The sequence below is a fragment of the Nipponia nippon genome, unplaced genomic scaffold (genome assembly GCF_047370975.1).
Source record: "Nipponia nippon isolate SJK-2023a ecotype South Korea unplaced genomic scaffold, ASM4737097v1 scaffold_41, whole genome shotgun sequence".
Classification (NCBI taxonomy): Eukaryota; Metazoa; Chordata; class Aves; order Pelecaniformes; family Threskiornithidae; genus Nipponia; species Nipponia nippon.
The window spans coordinates 1,342,874-1,366,383 of record NW_028262360.1 but is presented as its reverse complement, the minus strand read 5'-3'; the positions used below and the strand labels follow the sequence as shown (position 1 = coordinate 1,366,383).

The 23,510-nt window shown below is 71.3% G+C and overlaps 3 protein-coding genes across 4 annotated transcripts; all 3 read right to left on the bottom strand.

Annotated features, from left to right (window-relative positions):
- Positions 1-74: 74 nt before the first annotated feature.
- Positions 75-7,922, bottom strand: CHRNB1 (cholinergic receptor nicotinic beta 1 subunit). The gene is made up of 12 exons (XM_087777779.1): positions 7,906-7,922; positions 7,698-7,797; positions 7,083-7,193; positions 6,102-6,146; positions 5,542-5,651; positions 4,897-5,005; positions 3,999-4,155; positions 2,991-3,173; positions 2,058-2,281; positions 1,357-1,416; positions 1,164-1,256; positions 75-445 (listed from the first exon to the last, which is right to left on the bottom strand). The coding sequence occupies exons 1-12, from the start codon at positions 7,920-7,922 to the stop codon at positions 305-307; spliced, it is 1,350 nt and encodes a 449-aa protein (XP_087633905.1). The 3' UTR covers positions 75-304.
- Positions 7,923-8,539: 617 nt separating this feature from the next.
- Positions 8,540-11,760, bottom strand: FGF11 (fibroblast growth factor 11). Its single transcript, XM_087777834.1, has 4 exons — positions 11,645-11,760; positions 10,482-10,585; positions 9,869-10,067; positions 8,540-8,718 (listed from the first exon to the last, which is right to left on the bottom strand). The coding sequence occupies exons 1-4, from the start codon at positions 11,694-11,696 to the stop codon at positions 8,645-8,647; spliced, it is 429 nt and encodes a 142-aa protein (XP_087633960.1). The 5' UTR covers positions 11,697-11,760; the 3' UTR covers positions 8,540-8,644.
- A 3,843-nt stretch (positions 11,761-15,603) lies between these two features.
- On the bottom strand, positions 15,604-22,997 carry NLGN2 (neuroligin 2). Of its 2 annotated transcripts, XM_087777814.1 has the most exons (6): positions 22,557-22,996; positions 19,934-19,990; positions 18,994-19,143; positions 18,428-18,613; positions 17,383-18,172; positions 15,604-16,494 (listed from the first exon to the last, which is right to left on the bottom strand). In XM_087777814.1, the coding sequence occupies exons 1-6, from the start codon at positions 22,660-22,662 to the stop codon at positions 15,654-15,656; spliced, it is 2,130 nt and encodes a 709-aa protein (XP_087633940.1). In that variant the 5' UTR covers positions 22,663-22,996; the 3' UTR covers positions 15,604-15,653. The 2 variants fall into 2 exon arrangements, with proteins under 2 accessions (XP_087633940.1, XP_087633942.1); XM_087777816.1 differs by lacking the exon at positions 19,934-19,990 and having other exon boundaries at positions 22,557-22,997.
- Between the last annotated feature and the right edge of the window lie 513 nt (positions 22,998-23,510).

Sequence of the window (23,510 nt, the reverse complement as noted above, 5' to 3'; positions counted from 1 at the left end):
CCGCAGCGAGCAAAGTCCCCCCCTCCCCCCCCCACCGAGGGGGGCCCCCTCCCCCCACGTGATTCACTCGCCACTTCATCGTTTTGCTTTTATTGGCATTTTTTAGGCTCCGGGGGGGACCCAGGCGTCCAGGACCCCCCATTTCGGGGGGTTCCAGGGGTCTGGGGGGACCCAGGCATCCGGGACCCCCATTTTGGGGGGCCCCAGGCACCTGGGGGGGATGTAGGCATCCAGGACCCCCCATTTCGGGGGGCCCCAGGCGTCCAGGCCGCCGTTTCGGGGGGCCCGGGCCCCCCTTTGGGGCTCAGGGGAAGGGGCGCGGGGGCGGGCGGTGCAGGGCCGCATCCAGGCCGGTGCCCAGGGCGCAGCCGCCCGTCAGCGCCAGGAAGGCCCAGAGGAAAACCCTGTCCACGGCCAGCGCCACGACGTGCCACTCCTCCTGCCGCTGCGCGTGCAAACGCTCGCACGGGGCTCGCACGGGGCTCGCACGGGGCTCGCACGGGGGCGGGGGCTTGCACAAGGGTGGGGGCTTGCATGGGGCTGGGGGCTTGTACGGGGCTTGCACAAGGGTGGAGGCTTGCATGGGGCTCGCACGGGGCTTGCACGAGGCTGGGGGTTTGTATGGGGCTTGCACGGGGATTGCACGAGGGCAGGGGCTTGCACGAGGGCGGGGATCGCACGGGGCTTGTACGGGGCTTGCTTGGGGCTTGCACGAGGGTGGGGGCTTGCATGGGGCTGGGGGCTTGTACGGGGCTTGCACGGGGTTTGCACGAGGGCAGAGGCATGGGGCTCGTATGGGACTGCTGGGGCTTGCACGGGGCCATCGGGGTTTGCAGGGGGACTTGCACGGGGCTTGCACAAGGGTGGGAGCTTGCACGGGGCTCGCACGGGGCTCGCACGGGGCTTGCAGGGGGCTGGGGGCTCGCACGGGGCTTGCACGGGGCCACCGGGGTTTGCACGGGGACTCGCACGGGGCTTGCACAAGGTCACCCGGGGGCTGCACGGGGAGGGGAGGGTTTGCACGGGGGGGGCCGTTGGGCTGGCAGGGGCCTGGCACGAGGACGGTGGGGGTCGCACGGGGAGCGGGGGGGCTCGCACGAGGGTCGCACGGGGAGCGGGGGGGTGTTGCACGAGGGTTGCACGAGGGTCGCACGAGGCCTCACCTCCTGGTGCTCCTGCTGCTCCCGCAGGCGCTGGGCGATGAAGGCAACGGCGGCGGCGGCCGCTCGCAGGTCGGGGGGCGGGGGGGCCCCGGGGGGGCCGGGGGCGCGGGGGGACGCGGGGGACGCGCCGGGGGCGGCCGCCGCAGGAAATATTCGTCCCCGGGGCGGGGGGGGCCCCCGGGGGCGGGGGGGCCCGGGGGGGCTCGGCGGGGGGGGCGCAGCCCCAGGAGGGGGGGAGGCGCTGCAGGAGGAGCTGGGGGGGGGGGAGAGGGGGGAGGTGAGGGGGGGGGCAGGGCCCCTCCCCCACCCCCTGCATGAGGGGGGTGGGGACCCCCCGTGGGGGACCCAGGCGGTCGGGGGGGACGCGGGGGCTCGGGATGGGGGGGGGGTCCCGGGCGTTCGGGGGGACCCAGGCATCCAAAGGGGGGACCCAGGGACTTGGGGTGCGGGGACCCAGGGGTCTGGGGGGGACCCAGGGGTCGGGGGGACCCGGGCATCGGGGATGGGGGGACGCAGGTGTTTTGGGGGGCACGCAGGCATTTGGGGGTACCCAGGCATCCAAGGGGCGACCCAGGGACTTGGGGGGGGACGCAGGGGTCTGGGGTGACCCAGGCGTTGGGGACAGGGGGGACACAGGTTTGGGGGGGGGACCCAGGAGTTTGGGGGTGACCCAGATGTTGGGGATGGGGGGGACGTAGGCATTTGGGGGGGACCCAGGCATCCAAGGGGGGACCCAGGTTTTTGGGGGGACCCAGGCATTGGGGATGGGGGGGGACCCAAGCATTTGGGGGGGACCCAGGGTTCTGGGGTGACCCAGGCGTTGGGGACGGGGGAGACGCAGGCGTTTGGGGGGGACGCAGGGGTCCGGGGGGAGGCAGGCGCCGGGGGTCTCACCCTGCGGGCCCAGGGCGGCATGGCGTGCGTGGCGGGCGAGCGGTGGTGCAGGTTGAGGACGCCGACGCTGAGGATGACGCAGAGCGTCAGCAGCACCAGGGTCCCCGTCAGGTAGCGCCCGATGAGCGGCACCGCCAGCGAGGTGGCCGGCACCTTGTCCGCCAGCAGCAGCAGGAACACCGTCAGCGTCAGCAGCGCGAACAGCGACAGCGTCATCTTCTCGCCTGCGCCGGCACCGCAGCCTCGTGCCAGGCCCTCGTGCGAAACCCCCGTGCAAACGCCCTTCGCTCTCCCCGTGCGAATCCCTCGTGCAAACGCGCCGCCAACGCCCCGTGCAAACGCCCCCAGACAAGCCCCGTGCAACCCCCCGTGCAAATCCCTTGTGCAAACCCCTTATGCAAAGCCTGTGCAACCCCCGCCGTGCAAAATCCTTGTGCAAATCCCTTGTGCAAATCCCTCATGCACCCCCGTGCAAAATCCTTCTGCAAATCCCTTGTGTAAAGCCCACGCACCCCCTGTGCAAATCCCTTGTGCAAATCCCTCATGCAACCCCCCTGTGCAAAATCCTTGTGCAAATCCCTTGTGCAAAATCCTTGTGCAAACATCCCAGGCAACCCCGTGCAACCCCCCCCGTGCAAAGTCCCTGTGCAAAGCCCTTGTGCAAATGGCACCGGTCTCCCTGTGCAAATCCCTTGTGCAGCCCCCCCCCTTTGCAAATCCCTTGCACAAGCCCCTTGTGCAAATGTCCCAGGTTCCCGTGCAAACGCCCTGTGTCGGCCTCACCCCCCCTCGTGCAACCCCCCCGTGCAACCCCCGTACGATTGATCCCTCGTGCAAATCCCCCGTGCAAGCCCCATCTCCGCCCTGCAAACACGGCTTTCCCGTGCAACCTCCCCCCGTGCGAGCCCCCGTGCGAGCCCCCGTGCGTCGCACCGGCGTCGGGGGGCAGGTAGAAGACGACGACGGCCAGCAGCGTGATGAGCACGCAGGGCACGAGGACGTTGATGATGTAGAAGAGCGGCTTCCGGCGGATCACCAGGTAGAAGGTGACGTCCTCGTGCGAGGGGCTGGCGTGGTGGCGGCCGGAGCGGTGGCACAGCTCCCACTGCCCGTTCTCTGCGCGGCACCGCCTTGCACGAGGGCTTGTGCAAAGCCCCGTGCCTGTGCAATGCCCCGGCCTTGTGCAAAGCCCCCTGCAACCTCCCAGTCTTGTGCAAAGCCCCACGGGGCCCCTGCCATCCTCGTGCAAAGCCCTGTGGGACCCCCCGGCCTCGTGCAAAGTCCTGTGCACACCCCCAGCCTCGTGCAATATCCCTGTGTGACACCACCCCCCCTGTGCAAAACCCCATGGGACCCCCGCATCCTCGTGCAAAGCCCCTGTGCAACCCCCACCCTCGTGCGAAGCCCCGTGGGACCCCCACATCCCCGTGCAAAGCCCCTGTGCACCCCCGCATCCCCGTGCAAAGCCCTGTGCAACCCCCCACTCTCGTGCAAAGCCCCGTGGGACCTCTGCATCCTCGTGCAAAGCCCCTGTGCAACCCCCCACCCTCGTGCAAAGCCCCATGGGACCCCCACATCCCCGTGCAAAGCCCCTGTGCACTCCCGCATCCTCGTGCAAAGCCCCTGTGCACCCCCGCATCCCCGCACAAAGCCCCTGTGCACCCCCTCATCCTCATGCAAAGCCCCTGTGCAACCCCCCACCCTCGTGCAAAGCCCCATGGGACCTCTGCATCCTCGTGCAAAGCCCCTGTGCAACCCCCACCCTCGTGCAAAGCCCCGTGAGACCCCCGCATCCCCGCACAAAGCCCCTGTGCACCCCCTCATCCTCATGCAAAGCCCCTGTGCAACCCCCCACTCTCGTGCGAAGCCCCGTGGGACCCCCGCATCCTCGTGCGAAGCCCCCGTGCACGCCCCCGGCCTCGTGCGAAGCCCCGCGCTCACCCTGGAAGCCCGCGGGCAGCGCGGCCTGGGCCCCCCCGGCCTCCGGGTCCCCCCGGGGGCCGCCCCCCGCCAGGCGCAGCCCCAGCTCCTCGGGGCCGTAGGAGCCGGAGCGGAAGACGAGGGAGCAGTTCTGCCAGTCGAAGGGGAAGTGCGAGACCTGGGGGGCGGGGGGTCACCGGCACCCCCAAACCCCCCGACCCCCCCGCATCCCCCCCAACCCCCCCCGGACCCCTCAAACCCCTCCCTCTGCCCCCACACCCCCCAGGGACGGCCAGGACCCCCCCGGACCCCCTCACGCCCCCAGGGACCCCCAGGACCCCCTAAACCCCCTAGGACCCCCTCACCCCCTCCAGAACCCCTCAAGGACCCCCCATAGCCCCCCAAAGACCCCCCAAACCCCCCAGGGCCACTCCAGGACCCCCCAGGGACCCCCAAGACCCCAAGGACCCCCCCCAGGACCCCCCATAGCCCCCCAGGACCCCCCAAGCTCCCCAGGACCCCCATAGCCACCCAGGGACCCCCAGGGACTCCCATAGCCCCCCAGGACCCCCCAAGCCCCCCAGGACCCCCCAGGGACCCCCATAGCCCCCAGGACCCTCCCAAGCCCCCAGGGTCCCCCCTAGGACCCCCCATAGCCCCCAGGACCCCCCAAGCTCCCCAGGACCCCCATAGCCACCCAGGGACCCCCAGGGACCCCCATAGCCCCCAGGGCCCCCCCAGGACCCCCCAAGCCCCCAGGGTCCCCTCCAGGACCCCCCATAGCCCCCCAGGACCCCCCCAAGCCCCCAGGGTCCCCCATAGCCCCCAGGGACCCCCCATAGCCGCCCAGGACCCCCCAGGGACCCCCCTAGCCCCTCAGGACCCCCCCAGGGGCCCCCCAGGGACCCCGGGCCCTCACCTGGATGGGGCAGCGGCTGCGGTACAGCGCCGGGGGCCGCCAGCGCACGGAGCCGTCGGGGGTGACGATGGCCCGGACCCCCAGGGACACCCCGAACTCCCCGTCGTTGCTGGGGAGGGGGGAACACACGAGGCCTCGGCACCCCCAAAGCCCCCCCGGGACCCCCCAAACTCCCCAGGGACCCCAATGCCCCCGGGGGTCCCCAAAGCCCCTCTGCACCCCCCAAAACACCCCCAGTACCCCCAGTACCCCCTGAGCCCCCCAACCCCCAACCCCCCCCCGAGCCCTCCGGAGGTCCCCCCACCCCCCAGCCCCTCCCCAAGCCCCCCAGACCCCCCAAACCTCTCCCCCCGGAACCCCTCCAGGACCCCTCCAGGGACCCCCTCTCCCCCCAGGACCCCCCCCCAAGGCTCCAGGACCCCCCAGGACCCCCCGGCTCCCCCAGCCCCCCCAGGACCCCCTCAGCCCCACGCTGAGCCCCCCAGGACCCCCCGCCCCCCCTCAGCCCCCCCAGGATCCCCTCAGGAGCCCCCAGGACCCCCCAGCCCCCCCGGGCCCCCCCAGACTTCCTCAGCCCCCCCAGGACCCCCCAAAGCCCTCCGCTGAGCCCCCCAGGAGCCCCCGGCCCCCCCCGGCCCCCCTGACTTGTTCTCCAGCCCCAGGTCCGGCAGCCAGAGGTGCTGGGCCGGCACCCGCAGCACCCCCAGCCCCCCGTGAGCGCGGGGGTCCCACTGCAGCCGGGGGTCCCGCCAGCTCTGGGGAGGAGGGGGGGGGTGTGAGCGGGGGGACCCCCCCCAGAACCCCCCTACACCCCCCCGGGACCCCCAGGGGCCTTCCCAGCACCCCCCAATGCCCCGGCACCCCTGGAGCCCCCCAAACCCCCTGGGACCCCCACCCCCCCCGGGACCCCCCCTCCAGCCCCCTGGGATCCCCATGGTCCCCTGGGACCCCCAACCCCCCCCAGGACCACCCTGGGACCCCCCACGACCCCCAGACCCCAGGACCCCCCACGACCCCCCATGGCCCCCCAGGACCCCCCGGGACCCCGCAAGCCCCCCACGACCCCTCAGGACCCCCCAAACCCCCCCAGGACCCCCCTGCGACCTCCCCAGCCCCCCCGGACCCCTCAGGACCCCCAAGACCCCCCAACCCCCCCAGGACCCCCGGGACCCCCCAAGCCCCCCCAGCCCCCCGCCCCCCCGTACCAGGTCGAGGTAGACCTTGGTGGTCAGCTCCTCATGCTTCTCATCCTGGGGGGCGGGGGGGCATGGGGGGACCCCTCCTCCATGGGGACCCCCCCGCCCCCAGCCCCCCATAGGAACCCCCCATGCCAGGCTGACCAGCCGGGCCAGCTCCAGCCCCCCCATACCCCCCTAGGACCCCCATAGACCCCCCTAGGACCCCCATACCCCCATAGATCCCCTATAGGCCCCTATAGGCCCCCCTAGGACCCCCATACCCCTATAGCCCCCTATAGACCCCCTATAGCCCCCTATAGCCCCCTATAGCCCCCTATAGGCCCCCCGTACCAGGCTGACGAGCTGGGCCAGCTCCAGCCCCACCCGCACCAGCAGCCCCCTAAGACCCCATAGACGCCCCTAGGACCCCCATACCCCTATAGCCCCCTATAGACCCCCTATAGACCCCCTATAGACCCCCTATAGACCCACTATAGACCCCTTAGGACCCCCATACTCCTATAGCCCCTTATAGCCCCCTATAGACCCCCTATAGACCCCTATAGCCCCCTATAGCCCCCCTAGGACCCCCATACCCCCATAGATCCCCTATAGCCCCCTATAGCCCCCCTAGGACCCCCATACCCCTATAGCCCCCTATAGCCCCCCTATAGACCCCTATAGCCCCCTATAGGCCCCCCGTACCAGGCTGGCGAGCTGGGCCAGCTCCAGCCCCACCCGCACCAGCAGCCCCCTAGGACCCCCATAGACCCCCCTAGGACCCCCATACCCCTATAGCCCCCTATAGCCCCCTATAAACCCCCTATAGACCCCTATAGCCCCCTATAGACGCCCCTAGGACCCCCATACCCCTATAGCCCCTTATAGCCCCCTATAGCCCCCTATAGACCCCCTATAGACCCCTATAGCCCCCTATAGCCCCCCTAGGACCCCCATACCCCTATAGCCCCCTATAGCCCCCTATAGCCCCCTATAGGCCCCCCGTACCAGGCTGACGAGCTGGGCCAGCTCCAGCCCCACCCGCACCAGCAGCCGCCCCCCGGGCGCCGCTGGCCGCACCCCGGGCCGGTACCGGTCCAGCAGCGCCCGCAGCAGCCGCTGCCCGGGGGGGGGCCCCGGGGGGGGGGGGGGGCTCGCGGGGGGCCCCCCCGCCGCCGCCGCCGCCGCCGCTGCTGGGCCCCGCGCCCGGCGTCACCCGGCGGCACCGGTACCGGCACCGGGGGGTGACCGAAGGGGGGGGACACCGGGGGGACACCGGGTGAGGGGCCCAGGGGAGGGGGAGCAAGGGGGGTCCCAAGGTGGGGGGGCAATGAGGGGGCACCGGGGGGTAAAGGGAGGGGGGGTCAAGGGGGGTCCCAAGGGGGGGCCATGAGGGGGCACCGGGGGGGGCAAGGGGAGGGGGGCAAGGGGGGGTCCCAAGGGGGGTCCCAAGGGGGGGGGTCAAGGGGGGGGTCAAGGGGACTCCCAATGGGGGGGGCACCGAGGGGGGGCCAAGGTGGGGGTCCCAATGGGGGGGGGGGGGGGACAAAGGGGGGGACCCAAGGGGAGGGGCCCAGGGATGGGGGGGGTCCCGGGTGGGGGGGTCGCGGGTCGGGGCCGTACCGAGGGCGCAGAGGAGGAGGAGGAGGAGGAGGAGGAGGAGGAAGGCGGCCACGGGGGCTCGGTGGGGCGCCATGGCCGGGAGTCCCGGGGGGGGGAACAGCTGGGGGGGGAGGGGCGCCACCACCTGCTCCGGATGTGGGGGAGGGGGGCCCCTCCCCCTCCCCAAGTTGGAGCTTCCCGGCAACGCCCCCCATCGCCCCGCCCCCACTTGCCCCCCAGACCCATAAGTGCCCCCCCAGACCCCCATATCTGCCCCTACCCCGCAAAACTGACCCCCCAGCCCCCCAATCTGCCCCCCTGCCCCATAGCTGCCCCCCCAGACCCATAAGTGCCCCCCCAGACCCCCATATCTGCCCCTACCCCCCAAAACTGACCCCCCCAGCCCCCCAATCTGCCCCCCTGCCCCATAGCTGCCCCCCCAGACCCCCATATCTGCCCCCAAACCCCCCATAAGTGCCCCCCAGGCCCCATAAATGCCCCCCCAGATCCCTGTAACTGCTCCCCCCAGCCCCATATCTGCCCCCCCCCCCCCAGTCTCTGCTCTGGTACAAACTGGTGGTTTATTGAGGGGGAGGGGCCCGGCCCGCGGGGGGGGCGGGGCTACGGCCGCGTGTGGGGGGGCTGTCAATCATGCGGGGGGGGGGGGCGTGGCCCGCGGGAGGGGGCGGGACCTTATTGCTCTCGGTGCGCGCGGGGGGGGGCGGGGCTTGCACAGTGTCGGGGTCGTAGAAAAGGCCGCGGGAGGGGGGGGGGCGACCCGAGAGGGGCGGGGCCATCCAGGGGCGGGGTTTGTGAGGCACGTGGGGGGGCTCGTGCCCCCACGTGCCCGGTTGTGGGGGGAGGGGCCCCCCCGGGGTGTCAGTGCAGGGGGGGCCTGGGGGGGGCGGGGCGGAGGTCACAGGAATGTCACAGGTTCGGGGTCAGAGGTCACAGGTCGGGGTCAGAGGTCACAGGGCGGGGTCAGGGGGGGCCCCCGGGGGCTCCTCCACCTCGTGCAGGGACGGCTCCCGGTACAGCGCCACTGGGGGGAGGGGGGTTGGCGTGAGGCCATCGTGCGAGGGGACCCCCCTCGTGCAAGGGCCCCCCCCTCGTGCGGGGGGACCCCCCTCCCCTCCCCCGCCCCGGGGAGGTCCCCCTGTGCACGCCTGAGCCCCCCCCGCGCGCCCCCATCCCTTGTGCAAGACCCCGGGCACCCCCACGTGTCCCCGTGCAAACCCCCGCGCACACCCATCCCCGTGCAAGCCCCACGTCCCCCGTGCACCTCACGTGCCCCATGGAAGCCCCACGTCCCCGTGCACCCACATCCCTCGTGCCAGCCCCGTGCAAGCCCCGGTCCCCGTGCGAGCCCCACATCCCTGTGCAAGCCCCACGTCCCCTGTGCAAGCCCCCCAGACCCTGCGCCAGCCACACATCCCCGTGCAAGCCCCACGTCCCTGTGCCAGCCCCATGCAAGCCCCGTGTGAGCCCCGGCCCCCGTGCCAGCCCCGTGCCAGCCCCATGTCCCTGTGCAAGCCACGCCAGCCCCCGTGCCAGCCCCGTGCAAGCCCCGGTCCCCGTGTCAGCCCCATGTCCCTGTGCAAGCCACGCCAGCCTCCGTGCAAGCCCCATGCCAGCCCCGGTCCCCGTGTCAGCCCTGTGCAAGCCCCGTGCCAGCCCCGTGCCAGCCCCGGTCCCCGTGCCGTCCCCGTGCAAGCCCCATGTCCCTGTGCAAGCCACGCCAGCCCCGCGCGAGCCCCATGCGAGCCCCGGTCCCCGTGCCAGCCCCGTGCAAGCCCCGTGTGAGCCCCGGCCCCCGTGCCAGCCCCACGCGAGCCCCGTGCAAGCCCCGTGTGAGCCCCGGTCCCCGTGCCGTCCCCGTGCCAGCCCCGTGCCAGCCCCGTGTGAGCCCCGGTCCCCGTGCCAGCCCCGTGCAAGCCCCGTGCCAGCCCCGGTCCCCGTGCCGTCCCCGTGCCGTCCCCGTGCCAGCCCCGTGTGAGCCCCGGTCCCCGTGCCAGCCCCGTGCAAGCCCTGTGTGAGCCCCGTGTGAGCCCCGGTCCCCGTGCCAGCCCCGTGCCAGCCCCGTGCCAGCCCCATGTGAGCCCCGGTCCCCGTGCCGTCCCCGTGCCGTCCCCGTGCCAGCCCCGTGCAAGCCCCGCGCCAGCCCCGCGCCAGCCCCCGCCGCCGCCCCTCACCCTCCAGCAGCTGGGGCAGGAAATGCGCGGCCGCCTTGTCCTTGCGCACGCGGTGGCCGGCCATGGGGCGGCCGTGCCGGTCCAGGCCCAGGTACCAGGCGCGGCCCGAGCGGCGCTGGCGGTAGAGCGCCGAGGCGTAGAGCACGTGGTAGTTCTCGAAGACGCACTCCTTGAACCGGCACTCGGCCGTGAAGTGGACCTGGGGGGCACGGAGGCCTGGATCCCGCGGGATGGGGGCACGGACGCCTGCGTCCCACGGGATGGGGGCACGGACGCCTGGATCCCGCGGGATGGGGAGGGGGGTCCCGAATGCCTGGGTCCCCACGGGATGGGGGGGTCCCAGACATCCGAATCCCACGGGACGGGGGCACGGACGCCTGGATCCCTTTAGGATGGGGGTCCTGGGCACCTGGGTCCCCAGCCGCCGTGGGCCCCGGGGTGGGGCTGGGGGTCCCGGGGGGGTTGGGGGCTCCGGGGTGGGGCTGGGGGTCCCGGGGGGGGTTGGGGGCCCCGGGGGGGGCTGGGGGTCCCGGGGGGGTTGGGGGCCCTGGGAAGGGGGGGCTGGGGGTCCCGGGGGGGGTTGGGGGCCCGGAGGCCGTGGGCCGGGACTCACGGAGGCGTAGACGAGGCCGGCGCCGTTCATGGCCACGTAGCGGCCGGCCCGGGCCCCCTGGATGGCCACCACCCGCAGCCCCACCGGGATCAGGTTGAACAGCGCTGGGGGGGAGGGGTGGCTGCCACGCCCAGACACCGGGGTCTGCCCCGCCCCCGCCCCCCCACCGCCCTCCCAGTGCCCCCCAACAGCCCTCACTGCCCCCCGCTGCCTCCCCAGTACATCCCAGTGCCTCCCCAGTGCCCCCCTGCATGCCCCAGTGCCCCCCTGCGTGCCCCAGTGCCTCCCCAGTACATCCCAGTATCCCCCCAGTGCCCCCCTGCATGCCCCAGTGCCTCCCCAGTACATCCCAGTGCCCCCCTGCATGCCCCAGTGCCCTCCCAGTACCCCCCAGTGCCCCCCTGCATCCGTCACTCCCCCCAGGCATCCCCCAGTGCCTCCCCAGTATGTCCCAGTGCCATCCCAGTGACCCCCAGTATCCCTCACTGCCCCCCTGTACTCTCCCAGTGCTCCCCAACACCTCCCAGTATCCCCCGCTACCCTCCCAGTACCACCCCGTAACACCCTGGAACCCCCACCCCCTGTCCCTCAGACCCCACCCCTCCAGGCCCCACCCCAAGACCCCACCCTGCCACAAGCCCCGCCCCTGCTCACTGCCCAGCCCCACCCCACCCCGCCCCCTCAGGCCCCGCCCCCAGCCCCACCCCCACTCACCATCCAGCCCCGCCTCCCCTTACCCCACCCTCTCAGCCCCCGCCCCTGGACCCCACCCTGCTCACTGCCCTGTCCCACCTCCCCTTACACCACCCCTCAGACCCCGCCCCTGCAGGCCCCGCCCCCCCACCCCCCGCCCCCCGCCCCCTCGCTCCCCGGCCCCGCCCCCTGAAGCCCCGCCCCCACTCCCTGCCCGGCCCCACCACCAAGCCCCCACTCTGCCCCCTCAGGCCCCGCCCCAAGACCCCACCCCATGAGACCCCACTGCCTCAGGCCCCGCCCCTGCTCACTGCCCGGCCCCGCCTCCCCTTACCCCACCCTCTCAGACCCCGCCCCCACTCACTACCCAGCCCCGCCCCTGCCCACTGCCCACCCCCCGGCCCCGCCCCTGCTCCCTGCCCGGCCCCGCCCCCTGAGGCCCCGCCCCCCGAGGCCCCGCCCCCGCTCACTGCCCGGCCCCGCCTCCTCCCAGGTGCCGTCCAGGCGCCCGTCGGGGCCCATGTGCAGGAAGTGCCCGTGGCCGCAGCGCAGCTTCGCCACCGCCCCCCGCAGCTGCGGCTCTGGGGGGGGGGGGGGTCAGGGACCCCGGGACCCCCCATCCCCCCCAGCACCCCCAGACCCCCTCCATCCCCCAGGATGCCCCCCCAAGGACCCCCCCCCCCACCCCCAGACCCCCCAGCACCCCCCAAATCCCCCCTCCATCCCCCAGCATCCCCCCTTCCCCCACCCCACCCCCAGGACCCCCCCAGGGCGCCCCCCCACCCCCCCAGGCCCCTCCTCATCCCCCCCGGGACCCCCCCAGCCCCCCCGGATCCACCCAACCCCCCCAGGCCCCCAGCATTCCCCCTTCCCCCCCCCAGCCCCCCAGGATCCCCCCAACCCCCTCCCGGGCCCCCCCCAGCCCCCCAGGACCCCCCCCCCCCCCCCCCCCCCCAGCCCCCCCTCAGGGGGGGGCTCCCCCCGGGGGCGCCGGCGGCGGCCGCAGCCCGGGACCTTGGCGAGGAGGCCGGGGAGCTGCTGCTGGCAGAGGGAGGGGGGGCCGGGGGCGCCGGGGGCGCGGGGGGGGCCGGGGGGGCGGGCGGGGGGCACCTCGCGGCCCCCCGCCGCTGCCGGATCAGGGAGCTGGCCAGGGCCGCCATGGCCGCGCGTGAGGGGCGGGGGGGGGTCCCGGGGGGGGGGGGGGAGGGTGGGGTATGGGGGGGGGGGCGTCACGCGGGTGGTGACCGGGGGGCGGCGGGGGTCTCGCGCGAGGGGTCACGGGGGGGGCGTGGGAGGGCTGGGGGGGTCACGGGGGCGGTGGGGGTCACGGGGGTCTCGCACGAGGATCGGGCCTCTTGCACGAGGATCACGCGCCTGGCACGAGGATGGGGGGGTCCACGCGCCTGGCACGAGGATGGGGGGGTGGGTGGGGGGGTTCACGCGCCTGGGACGAGGGTCGCGCTGGGGGGGGGTGTCACGGGGGGGTCGCACGCTTCGCACGCGGTCACATGCAGCAGCGGGGGGAGGGGGTCGCTCCCTGCCCCCACCCCCACCCCCCTCTCGGCGCCCCCCGCCCCCCCCCGGGACGATCGCAGGGAGGAGGAGGAGGAGGAGGAGGGTGGGGGAGGGGGTGGGGGAGGTGCCCGGAGCCGGGGTCCCGCGGAGAGGGGGGAGGGGGCGCCCGGGGCCTGGGTCCCCCGCAGGAGGGGGAGGGGGCGCCCGGCCGCTGGGTGCCGCCGAGTGGGGGGCGCGGGGGGGGAGGGGGCGCGGGCGGCCCCACGCGCACGCGCGGGAGCGGCGCAGGCGCGCGCACGCCGTGGGGGGGAGGGGGGCACCCGCGGCTCCGCCCTCCCCCGCCCCGGGGCCATCCCAGTGCATCCCCAGTGCGAGCCCAGTTTCCTCCCAGTATAATCCCAGTGCATCCCTATTGCGATCCCAGCTTGCTCCCAGTAGAGCCTTGGTGCATCCCCAGTGCAATCCCAGTTTTCTCCCAGTACAGCCCCAGTGCATCCCCAGTGCAGTCCCAGTTTGCTCCCAGTACAGCCCCAGTGCAATCCCATTTTGTTCCCAGTATATCCCCAGTGCAATCCCAGTTTGCTCCCAGTACAGCCCTGGCGCATCCCCAGTGCAATGCCAGTTTGCTCCCAGCACACCCCCAGTGCAATCCCATTTTGTTCCCAGTATAGTCCCAGTATATCCCCAGTGCAGTCCCAGTTTGCTCCCAGTACAGCCCGGGCGCATCCCCAGTGCAGTCCCAGTTTGCTCCCAGCACAGCCCCAATGCATCCCCAGTGCAGTCCCAGTTTGCTCCCAGTACAGCCCCGGTGCATCCCCAGTGCATCCCCAGTTTGCTCCCAGCACAGCCTCAGCTTGCTCCCAGTATAGCCCGAGTGCAGTCCCAGTTTGCTCCCAGTACAGCCCTAGTGCAATCCCATTTTGTTCCCAGTATAGTCCCAGTACAGCCCTGGCGCATCCCGTTTGCTCCCAGTACAGCCCCGGCGCATCCCCAGTGCATCCCCAGTTTGCTCCCAGTACAGCCCCGGCGCATCCCCAGTTTGCTCCCAGCACAGCCCCGGCGCATCCCCAGTTTGCTCCCAGCACAGCCCCAGTGTGCTTCCAGTATAGCCCCAGTGCATCCCCAGTTTGCTCCCAGTACAGCCCCGGCGCATCCCCAGTGCATCCCCAGTTTGCTCCCAGCACAGCCCCGGCGCATCCCCAGTTTGCTCCCAGCACAGCCCCAGTTTGCTCCCAGTACAGCCCCGGCGCATCCCCAGTTTGCTCCCAGCACAGCCCCAGTTTGCTCCCAGTACAGCCCAGTACCCCCCGTGCCCCCACCGCTCGGGCCCGCTGGGGGGCGCCAAAGGGCGCGGCGCAGCCAATGGGAGCGCGGCGGTACCCAGGGCCGGGGGGGGGGGGGGGGGGGGGCAGAACCTCCCCGTTCCCATGGCAACCGCGCCCCCCCCCCCCCCCCCCCCCGTTTACCGGAATCCGCGCTTATTCCCGGGAATGAACAGCGCCTCGGCTCGGCTCGGGTTTGGGTTTGGTTTTTTTTTTTTCCTCTTTTTTGTAGTTTTTTTTTCTTAAAAACGCCCCCGGGGCCGCCCCTCCCCCCGCCCCCCGAGGCCCCGCCCTTCCCGAGGCCCCGCCCCCTCCCCCCCCCCCCCGCGGCCCCCCGGGAATAAAAATAGATGCTCTCGGGGTTGGGGGAGGGGGGGGAGCTGCGGTCGCCATGGCGACGGGCGGGCGGGGATGCATCGCCGCGGCAACCGGTGACATCGCCGTGGCAACCGTCACCGGGAGCTGGGGTGGGGTCGCCATGGCAACAGGCCGGCGGTTGGCTGGGGAGACGGTGTCCGTAGGCCGCGGCGGCCGTGGAGATGGTCGGTTGCCATGGCAACGGGCCGGGGCCGAGGTCAAAGGCCGCGGATGAGGTCGCCGTGGCGACCGGCCTGGCGATGGGGTCGCCCCGGCAACCAGCCCGGTGGTACCCCGGTACCCCAGGTCGTGGCGGCAACCGGCCCAGCGACGAGGTCGCCACGGTGACCATCCCGGTGGTGAGGTCGCCATGGCAACCGGTCCGGTGGTACCCATTTTTTTTTTTTTTTTTTTTTACTCGAAGTCGCCGTGGCAACCGGCCCAGCGGGGAGATGCTCGAGGTCGCCGCGGCGACCAGCCGGGCAGCGGCAGCCATCTCGCGCTCCTGGTCCCCGTCAGCCATCTCGGGTGGCGCCGGCGGCCATCTTGGCACGGGGGGCGGGGGGGGGGGGGGGGGGGGGCGCGGGGGGGGGGCGGGGGGGCCCCGGGACCCCCCCGAACCCCAAAACTGCTGCGTTTGGCACAATTTTCTTTGTACAGAAAGCGCGAAAGAAAGAAAAGGGGGAAAAAGGGGAGGGGGGGAGGGGAGCCAGGGCCCCCCCCCCGGGGGCGGGGGACACGGGGGGGGGTGGCAGCACCCCTCCCCCCCCCCGCTGGGCCTCGTTTTTTTTCCTCGTTTTCGCGGGTTTTTGACTCGTTTCCCGCTGCCGGGTCGGGAACATGCAACGGTGACGGGGGAGGGGGGGCGGCGGGGGGAGGGGTCCCCCCAAAGCGCCCCACCCGTGGGACCCCCTCCCCCCGGGGATGCAGGTGATGGGGAGACCCCTCCCAGGCGTCGGGGGGGGGGTGGGGGTGGGTGCCCCCCCCCCCCCGTGTCCTCAGGGGACCCCGGCGTTCGGGGTGGGGGTGGGGGGGCGATTTCCCATGCGTCTTCGGGGGACCCAGGCGTCCGGGATGGGGGGGGATGGGGGGGTCCCCATGCGTCTTCATCACCCCCAGGTGTCCATGGGGGGGTGGGGGTCCCCGTTACCTCTTCAGCAGACCCAGGCGTCCGGGGCGGGGGGACGCAAGCAGGCGGGGGACCCAGTTGGGCCCCCCTCCCCCAGGGGGGGTTCCTCCGCTTGGGGGGGTCCCCGGCGTCCGGGTGGGGGTGGGGCCGAGCCGACTATACGCGGGTGGTGGAGTGGGGGTGGGGCAGGGTGCTGTTGTGGCCGGGGGGGAAGGGGGGCCCGAAGGGGTGCAGGGCGGGCAGCCCCCCCGGCACCATGGTGATGGTGTTGGGTGTCATGAGCGGGACGTCCTCGGGGGCTCGCCGCAAGGCCAGGGTGTAGTCCGGGGGTCCGGCGGGGGGGGGGAGGGCGGCCTCGGGGGGGTCCCCACCCCCCCCCACCCCCCCCCTCTCGGGATGCTTCAGCTGCAGCGAGACCAACTCCTCCTCCGCCCCCCCGTGACCCAACAGATCGTTGGGGGCCCCCCGGGTTGGGGGGGGGCTGAGGCGCCGGGGACCCCCCCGTCCTTCGGGGGGGCGCTTGTCCCGCTTGTAGTAGAGGGCGGCGAAGGCCAGGATGTTGAGGAAGAGGAGGGAGGCCCCCACCGCCACGGTGACGCTCAGCTCGGTGGAGTAGTCCCGCGAGTCCCCGGGGAAGGGGGCGAAGCGGCGGCGACCCCCCCCGTCGGGTTCCTCCTCTTCCTCGGGGGGCGGCGGGGACGGGGCGGGGGGTCGACGGGTGGCGGGTGGGCGACGAGGGGGCCCGGCGCCGGCGGGGGGGGGCAGGCGGGTGGTGGTGGAGGCGTGGGGGAGCTGGTGGAGGTTGTGGAGGTGGGGGACGAGCTCCAGCCAGAAGGCCACCTTGTTGGCCCGGTAGTGGTCGCGGACGCGGGGCTTGAGGCCGATGTGGAGGTAGCGCTTGTCCTTCCCGTCGAAGCGGGTCCACACCACCTCCTCGAAACGGTTGGGCTTCGTGTGGATGAACTTGGTGTCCTGCGGTACCGGCTGGTTGGGGTCCCTGCGGGGGGAGGTGGTGGTCAGACCTGGAGGGAGCTTCATCCGTCCACCCCTCCATCCATCCATCTGTCCGTCCATCCATCCATCCCACCGTCCCTCCCTCTGTCCACCCACCCACCCGCCCAACCACGTAACCAACCATGCAACCAACCACCCAACCATCCACCCATCAATCCAACCACCCAACCACTCAACCAACCACTCATCCGCCTATCCAACCACCCAACCATCAGTCCAACCACCCATCATCCAACCACCCAACCAACCACTCAATCACTCATCCACCCATCCAACCACCCAAACTACCATCGATCCAACCATCCAAACACCCACACAACCACACAACCACTCATCCAACCACCCAACCACCCAACCAACCATTCATCCACCCACCCATCAATCCAACCACCCAACCGTCCACCCACCCAACCATCCATCAATCCAACCACCCAACCGTCCACCCACCCAACCATCCATCAATCCAACCACCCAACCGTCCACCCACCCAACCATCCATCAATCCAACCACCCAACTGTCCACCCACCCAACCATCCATCAATCCAACCACCCAACTGTCCACCCAACCAACCACCCATCAATCCAACCACCCAACCACTCATCCACACACCCAACCGTTCATCCAACCACCCATCCATGCATGCAGACCACCCCGTTTCCATCCTTCCCCCCATCCCCCTGTCCCCCCATGTCCCCACACCCCCATCCTGTCCCCCCATGTCCGCATCCTCCCTGTCCTCATTCCCCTTGGTGTGGCAGGGACGTGGTGATGGAGTCCCACCAGGATGCAGGGAGACGCCTCCGTTCCCCCACCCCCCGTGACCCTGTTCACTGCATCCCTGCCCCCCCCCCCCCAGCATCCCCACCCACCCGGTCTTGGCAAAGTTGGTCCAATAGGTCATGACGACGGCGCTGAGCATCACGTCGTTCTTGGAGAAGTTGCAGGGAAAGAGGTCGGTGGCGCCCACCATGGGCACCCCGAAGACGTAGGGGATCTCGTCCCCGTGGGCCGCGTCTGCCCACTCGGGCCGTGCGTCCGTCTGGCAGTGGTGGTAGAAGGTGTAGAAGTAGACGGGCGACTGGTACTCGGCGTGGAGCTTGGCCGTGGCCACCGCCGGGGCCACCCACTGGTGGTCGGTGAAGAGGGCCAGCAACGTCTTACGCCTCATCTCCCCGTTGTCCCGGTCGGCCCAATCCGTGTACATGAACTTGATGGTCTCCCGTAGGATGTCCTTCCCCTCGGGGTAACCGTAGAGGTTGTCCACGAAGTTGGAGACGGTGAAGTCGAAGTAGGAGGCGGAGATGCCGTCCTCGCTCTCCAGCGAGTCCTCCACGAACTTCAGCCCCTCGCCCTGGTTGACGCCGATGAGGATGTCGTAGTTGAGGAACTCGCCCTGTTGCATCAGGATCTCGGGGTCGTCGGGCACCACGTCGCCGTCCACCACCGGCCCGAAGGCCACGTGGTAGCGGGCGGGTTGGACGTCCTGGTCCACCAAGGCGCGGAAGGGTTGACGTCGTAGGCACTCCACCGCCGCCCCCGTGTCCGCCCGTTCGCAGCCCACCTTGGCCGCCAGCAGCCGCGTGTACTTCAGCGGCTGGTAGTTCACCGACCAGCTGGAGATGGCCGTCCCGCTCTGCGCGATGGCCTTCTGGAAGAGACCTGTGGGAGCCGGGCGTCAGCCAGGGGCTGGGGGGGACGTGGGGATGGAGTCCCACCAGGCTGTACGGACAGGGGGACGTGGGGAGGGAGTCCCACCAGGATGCAGGCACAAGGGGACATCAATGGGAGGTGGTGGGCACATGGGGATGGAGTTCCACCAGGGGATTCAGGGGGTCCCAGGAGGGATTCGGGGGGATCCTGGAGGATTTGGGGTCCCCGGTGTCATGGGGGAGCCCCAGGAAGTGGGGAAGATACCTTCAGAGTGGTGGGAGAGGATGAGGAGGCTGACGCAGGCGGCGCCGGCGCCGGAACCGAAGATGGTGATGCGCTGGGGGTCACCCCCAAAGTGCCCCACGTTCTCGTTGAGCCACCGCAGCGCCTGGATCTGGTCCAGGAGCCCGTAGTTGCCCTTTGCCGCCTGGTCCCCCGTGCTCAGGAAGCCTGCGGGGACACGGGGACACGTGGGGACACGTGGGGAGATGTCCTCCCCCGTGGACCAGGTCATCAAAGCAGTAGCCCATGGTGTCCCCGTGTCCCCATGCCCAACCCATGACCCCAAGGAGGTTCTCCATGGTGTCCCCGTGTCCCCATGCCCAACCCATGACCCCATGGAGGTTCTCCATGGTGTCCCCGTGTCCCCATGCCCAACCATGGCTCCAAAGAGGTTCTCCATGGTGTCCCCACGCCCAACCCATGTCCCCAGAGAGGTTCTCCATGGTGTCCCCACGTCCCCACGCCCAACCCACGTCCCCAGGGTTGTTCCCACGTCCCCAGGGAGGTTCTCCGTGGCGTCCCCACGCCCCCGAGGTCGCCCCCCGTACCGAGGACGCCCAGGCGGTAGTTCATGGTGACGACGATGACGTTGCCGTAGGCCGCCAGCACGCTGCCGTCGAACATGTTCCCCGTCCCCTCCATGTAGGAGCCGCCGTGGAGGAAGAGCATCACCGGCTTCTTCCCGCTGTCCCGGATGTCTGGGGGGGGCGGGGGTGGGGGTGGGTCAGGGGCACCCCCAGGTCTGGGGACACCCTGGGGACCCCCCTGGGGACCCCCAAAGCACCAGGGACCCCCACATCTCCCCCCCCCCCCACGTCACTTTGGGGACCCCCCCCCCTCCCCAGTGCGGGGGGGGCGGTCAGAGCTGACAGGCGGGGTCAGAGGGCACAGGCTGGAGCTTTGGGGGGGAGGGGGGCAAGGTCAGGAGTTGGGGGGGTCACTGGGGGGGGGGTCCCCCCGGCCTGTTTCCATGGCAACGTGCCCCCCCCCATCGCTTCGTTTCTAGGTCACCTCCGTCGCTGCGGCAACGGGGCCTCATTAACGCTGCTTTAACGATGATGAGCAAGGGGGGGGGGCGACCCCAGCATCCGGGGGGGGGGGGAACGGGACACGGGGATGGGACCAGGGGGACCCCGGCGTCCGGGATGGGGGGGGGGGGGGGGCGTGTCCAAAAAAACCACCAAAAAAACCACCAAAACACCAAAAAAAACCAAAAAAATCACCCCCAAACCCCCCGAAAAGAAGCAAAACCGGCAAAAACAAAAACAAAACACCAAAAAAAGAGAAAAAGAACCAAAAGAGGCAGCCAAAAAGGGGGCGACCCCCCCCAAAAGCATGGGGGAGGGGAGGGGGGACCCACGGCCCCGGGAAGAAAGAAAGAAAAGGGGGGGGGAGGGGAAAGGGGGGAGGGGGGGAAAAAAACCCAAAAAACCCGAAAGAACCAAAAAAAAATTTGCCCAAAACCGGAGGAACATGCACCAAAACTACCTGCGTCCGGGGGGGGGCCGCCGGCCGCGCCGTCCTCGCGCTTTTTCGCGAGCAAACCTGGACCAAGGGAAGAAAAGGAGGAAAAATTTTGGGGGCCAAAAGGAGCGAAAACGGGGGCGGGGGAGGGGCGGGGGGGCGGGGGAAAAGGAAAAAAATAATTAAAAAACAGAAAAATTTCCTGCCCCCAAAATGGGGGAAAGAGGAGAAAAAACCAAGCGGGCGGGGGCCCGGTAAAATGGGGCAAGAACGGGGCGGGGGGGGCCCAAAAATGGGGCCGGGGGTGGCGGAAGGAGGGATGGACGGACGGACGGACGTCGGGATGGATGGCCGTCGGGATGGGTGGGCGGAGGCGTGGGGGACGGACGGACGGACGGACGTCGGGATGGGCGGACATCGGGATGGACATTGGGATGGGTGGAGGACGCAGGGATGGACGTGGGGATGGACGTGGGGACGGACGTGGGGACGGACGGAGGACAGACGGACGTTGGGATGGATGTCGGAGGACGGAGGGACGGATGGAGGACGTAGGGATGGACGTCGGGACAGATGTCAGACAGATGGACGTCAGGACAGACATTGGGATGGGTGGAGGACACAGGGATGGACACGGGGATGGACGGAGGACAGACGGACGTAGGACAGACAGACGGAGGGATGGATGGAGGACGCAGGGATGGACGTCAGGCCGGATGGAGGACAGATGGACGTGGGGATGGACGGAGGACGTAGGGATGGACGTCAGGACAGATGTCAGACAGACGGACGTCAGGACGGACGTTGGGACGGGTGGAGGACAGAGGGATGGACATCAGGGTGGACAGAGGACACAGGGATGGACGGACAGACGGATGGAGGACACAGGGATGGGCGTTGGACAGACGGACGTAGGGATGGACGTTAGGACGGACAGAGGACAGATGGACATGGGGATGGGTGGAGGACAGATGGATGGAGGACGTAGGGATGGACAGAGGACAGACGGATGCGGCAATGGGTGGAGGACGGACGGACGGAGGACGTAGGGACGGAGGGAGGACATCGGGATGGACGTTGGGGCGGACAGAGGACAGACGGACATTGGGATGGGTGGAGGACGGACGGACGGAGGACGTAGGGATCGATGTTGGGATGGGTGGAGGACAGACGGACGGAGGGACGGAGGGAGGACGTGGGGATGGACGTGCGGATGGGCGGAGGACAGACGGACGCGGCGATGGGCGGAGGACAGACGGACGCAGGGGCGGGGGCTGATGGCGGGGGGGGGGGGGGGGGGCTGCTCCCGCACAGGGACCCCCCGGGGGGCCGGGACGCAGGCGCCGGGGGGGCGTCCCCTCCCCCACCTCGCCCCTTCCCCAGCCCCCAATTCGCCCCAGTTTGCCCAATTCCGCTGGTTTTCACCCCATGGCCCAATTTACGCCTTTTCCACCCGGTTTTGCCCATTTCCTCCATTTTCCCCCCCGTTTGCCATCCCGTGGGGGTGCGCAGAGGCCGGGGCAGAGCCCATCCCCCCTTTCTCCCACTTTCCCGCCATTTTTTGCCCAATTTTGTTGGATTTTGCCCCATTTTCTAATTTCCCCATTTTCTAAATTCCCCGTTTTCAACCCAGTTTTGCCCGTTTCCTTCATCTTTCGCCCCGTTTTGCCGTCCTCGGTCGGCACCAGCGGCTGCGGCAGGGGCTGCCCCTCCCCCCTCCCCGCCCCACCGTGCCCAAATCCCCGATTTTCCTCGCCATTTCCCAAATCCCCAATTTTTCGCCCCGTTTCCCAATCCCCCCCCCCCCCCAATTTGCCCAATTTCCCCCTTTTTCTCCCCGCCCCCCCCCCCCCCCCCGCGCATACAAAGATTTCGGGGCGGAGCCGCCCCTGCCCCCGCCCCCAGCATTTTACCCCATTTCCCCCTTTTTCACCCCATTTCCCAATTCCCGCCCAAATTGGCCCAAGTTCGTCCTTTTCCTGCCCGGGGCGGGGCCGGCCCTTCCCTCGTGCCCCGCCCTGCCCCGCCCTGCCCCGCCCGGCCCCGCCATCCACCAATGGGACGCAGAGGTTGAGGCTGAGGCCGTCCTCCCCTTCCCCACCCCTGCCCCTCCCAGCCCATCCCCACCCCTCCCAGCCCCACCCCGCTGCCCCACCCTGCCCCGCCCGGCCCTGCCATCCTCCAATGGGACGCAGCGGTTGAGGCCGAGGCCGTCCTCGCCCTCCCCATCCCTACCCCTCCCGGCTGCCCCGCCCTGCCCCGCCCTGCCCCGCCCATCCCCACCATCCTCCAATGGGATGCAGCGGTTGAGGCTGAGGTCGTCCTCCCCTGCCCCACCCCTGCCCCTCCCAGCCCCTCCCCACCCCTCCCAGCCCCACCCCGCTGCCCCGCCCTGCCCCGTCATCCTCCAATGGGACGCAGCGGTTGAGGCCGAGGCCGTCCTCGCCCTCCCCATCCCCACCCCTCCCCGCCCCACCCCTCCGCCCCGCCCTGCCCCGCCCTGCCCCACCCTGCCCCGCCATCCTCCAATGGGACGCAGCGGTTGAGGCCGAGGCCGGCCTCGCCCTCCCCCTCCCCGCCCCTCCCAGCCCCACCCCTCCGCCCCGCCCGGCCCCGCCCGGCCCCGCCCGGCCCCGCCCGGCCGTACCGTCCTCGGTGGGGACGTAGAGGTTGAGGTACAGACAGTCCTCGCTCTGCGCCGCCACGTAGGCGCCGGCGGCCTCCAGGTTGTCGCTGAGCCAGAGGGGCAGCATCAGGGGGGGGGGCCCCCCCCGCAGGTTTTGGGGGCAGGCGGGGGCGAAGGCGGTGGCGTCCCGCACCCCCCCCCAAGCGGCCGGCGCCTCGGGGGGGGCCCAGCGGCGGGGGCCCAGGGGGGGGGCGGCGTAGGGCACCCCCAGAAACGCCTGAACCGGCCCCAGCAGCTCGTTGCTGAGGTCCCGGCGAGCCCCCCGCAGCCGCCCGTACTGGGTGGGCACCACCGGGAACCGGGGGTCCGGGGGGGGGTCCCCAGCCCCGGCGGCGGCGGCGGCGGGGGGGGCGGCGGTTGGGGGGCGCCGGGGGGGCCCAGAGCGCCAGGGCCAGGGCCAGCGCCAGCGGCGGGGGCGGCATGGCGGGGGGCGGGGGGGGGGGGCGGCGGGGGGCGGGGGGCTACGGGGTGCTGGGGGGGGGGGTGCGCCATGGTGGGGCTGGGGGGCGGGGACGGACGGACGGACGGGGGGACACGGGGGGGGGAAGGGGGATGGATGGGGGGGATATGGGGGGGGCGGACAGACGGACGCGGGGGGGACACATGGACGCGCAGGGGGATGATGGGAAGGGGGGAGGGGAGAGGGATGGATGGGGGGGCGGGGGGGGAGAGAAGAAGAAGCAGAAGAAGCCGTCAGTTGGGGGCGCCGCCCCCCCCCCCGGGACCCCACCCCCCCGGGGACCCCACCCGCCTCCCCCGGGACCCCCCGGGACCCCCCCGCCCCCCCCCGAACCCCGATGGGGGGGGGGATGTGGGGGGGATGTGGGGGTCGTGTGTCCCCCCCCCCCCGTTGCCATGGCGATGGAGCCCGGAGCGTCGCCCTGGCAACCGGAGTTCCGGCCGGCATCCGCCTCC

What these genes read in the sequence shown, in the direction of transcription:
- NLGN2 (XM_087777814.1), bottom strand. Translation starts at nt 22,662, where the DNA reads ATGCTGCCCCTCTGGCTCAGCGACAACCTGGAGGCCGCCGGCGCCTAC. An exon ending in CTACGTCCCCACCGAGGACG is followed by an intron (nt 19,991 to 22,556) that starts GTACGGCCGGGC and finishes CCCTTGGTCCAG; the next exon opens with GTTTGCTCGCGAAAAAGCGC. An exon ending in CTACCGCCTGGGCGTCCTCG is followed by an intron (nt 18,614 to 18,993) that starts GTACGGGGGGCG and finishes GTGTCCCCGCAG; the next exon opens with GCTTCCTGAGCACGGGGGAC.
- FGF11 (XM_087777834.1), bottom strand. Translation starts at nt 11,696, where the DNA reads ATGGGCCCCGACGGGCGCCTGGACGGCACCTGGGAGGAGGCGGGGCCG. An exon ending in GGAGGAGGCGGGGCCGGGCA is followed by an intron (nt 10,586 to 11,644) that starts GTGAGCGGGGGC and finishes CCTCCCCCCCAG; the next exon opens with CGCTGTTCAACCTGATCCCG. An exon ending in CCTGCCCCAGCTGCTGGAGG is followed by an intron (nt 8,719 to 9,868) that starts GTGAGGGGCGGC and finishes CCCTCCCCCCAG; the next exon opens with TGGCGCTGTACCGGGAGCCG.
- CHRNB1 (XM_087777779.1), bottom strand. An exon ending in GCTGCCCGCGGGCTTCCAGG is followed by an intron (nt 3,174 to 3,998) that starts GTGAGCGCGGGG and finishes GGTGCCGCGCAG; the next exon opens with AGAACGGGCAGTGGGAGCTG. An exon ending in AGCAGCAGGAGCACCAGGAG is followed by an intron (nt 446 to 1,163) that starts GTGAGGCCTCGT and finishes TTGCACGCGCAG; the next exon opens with CGGCAGGAGGAGTGGCACGT.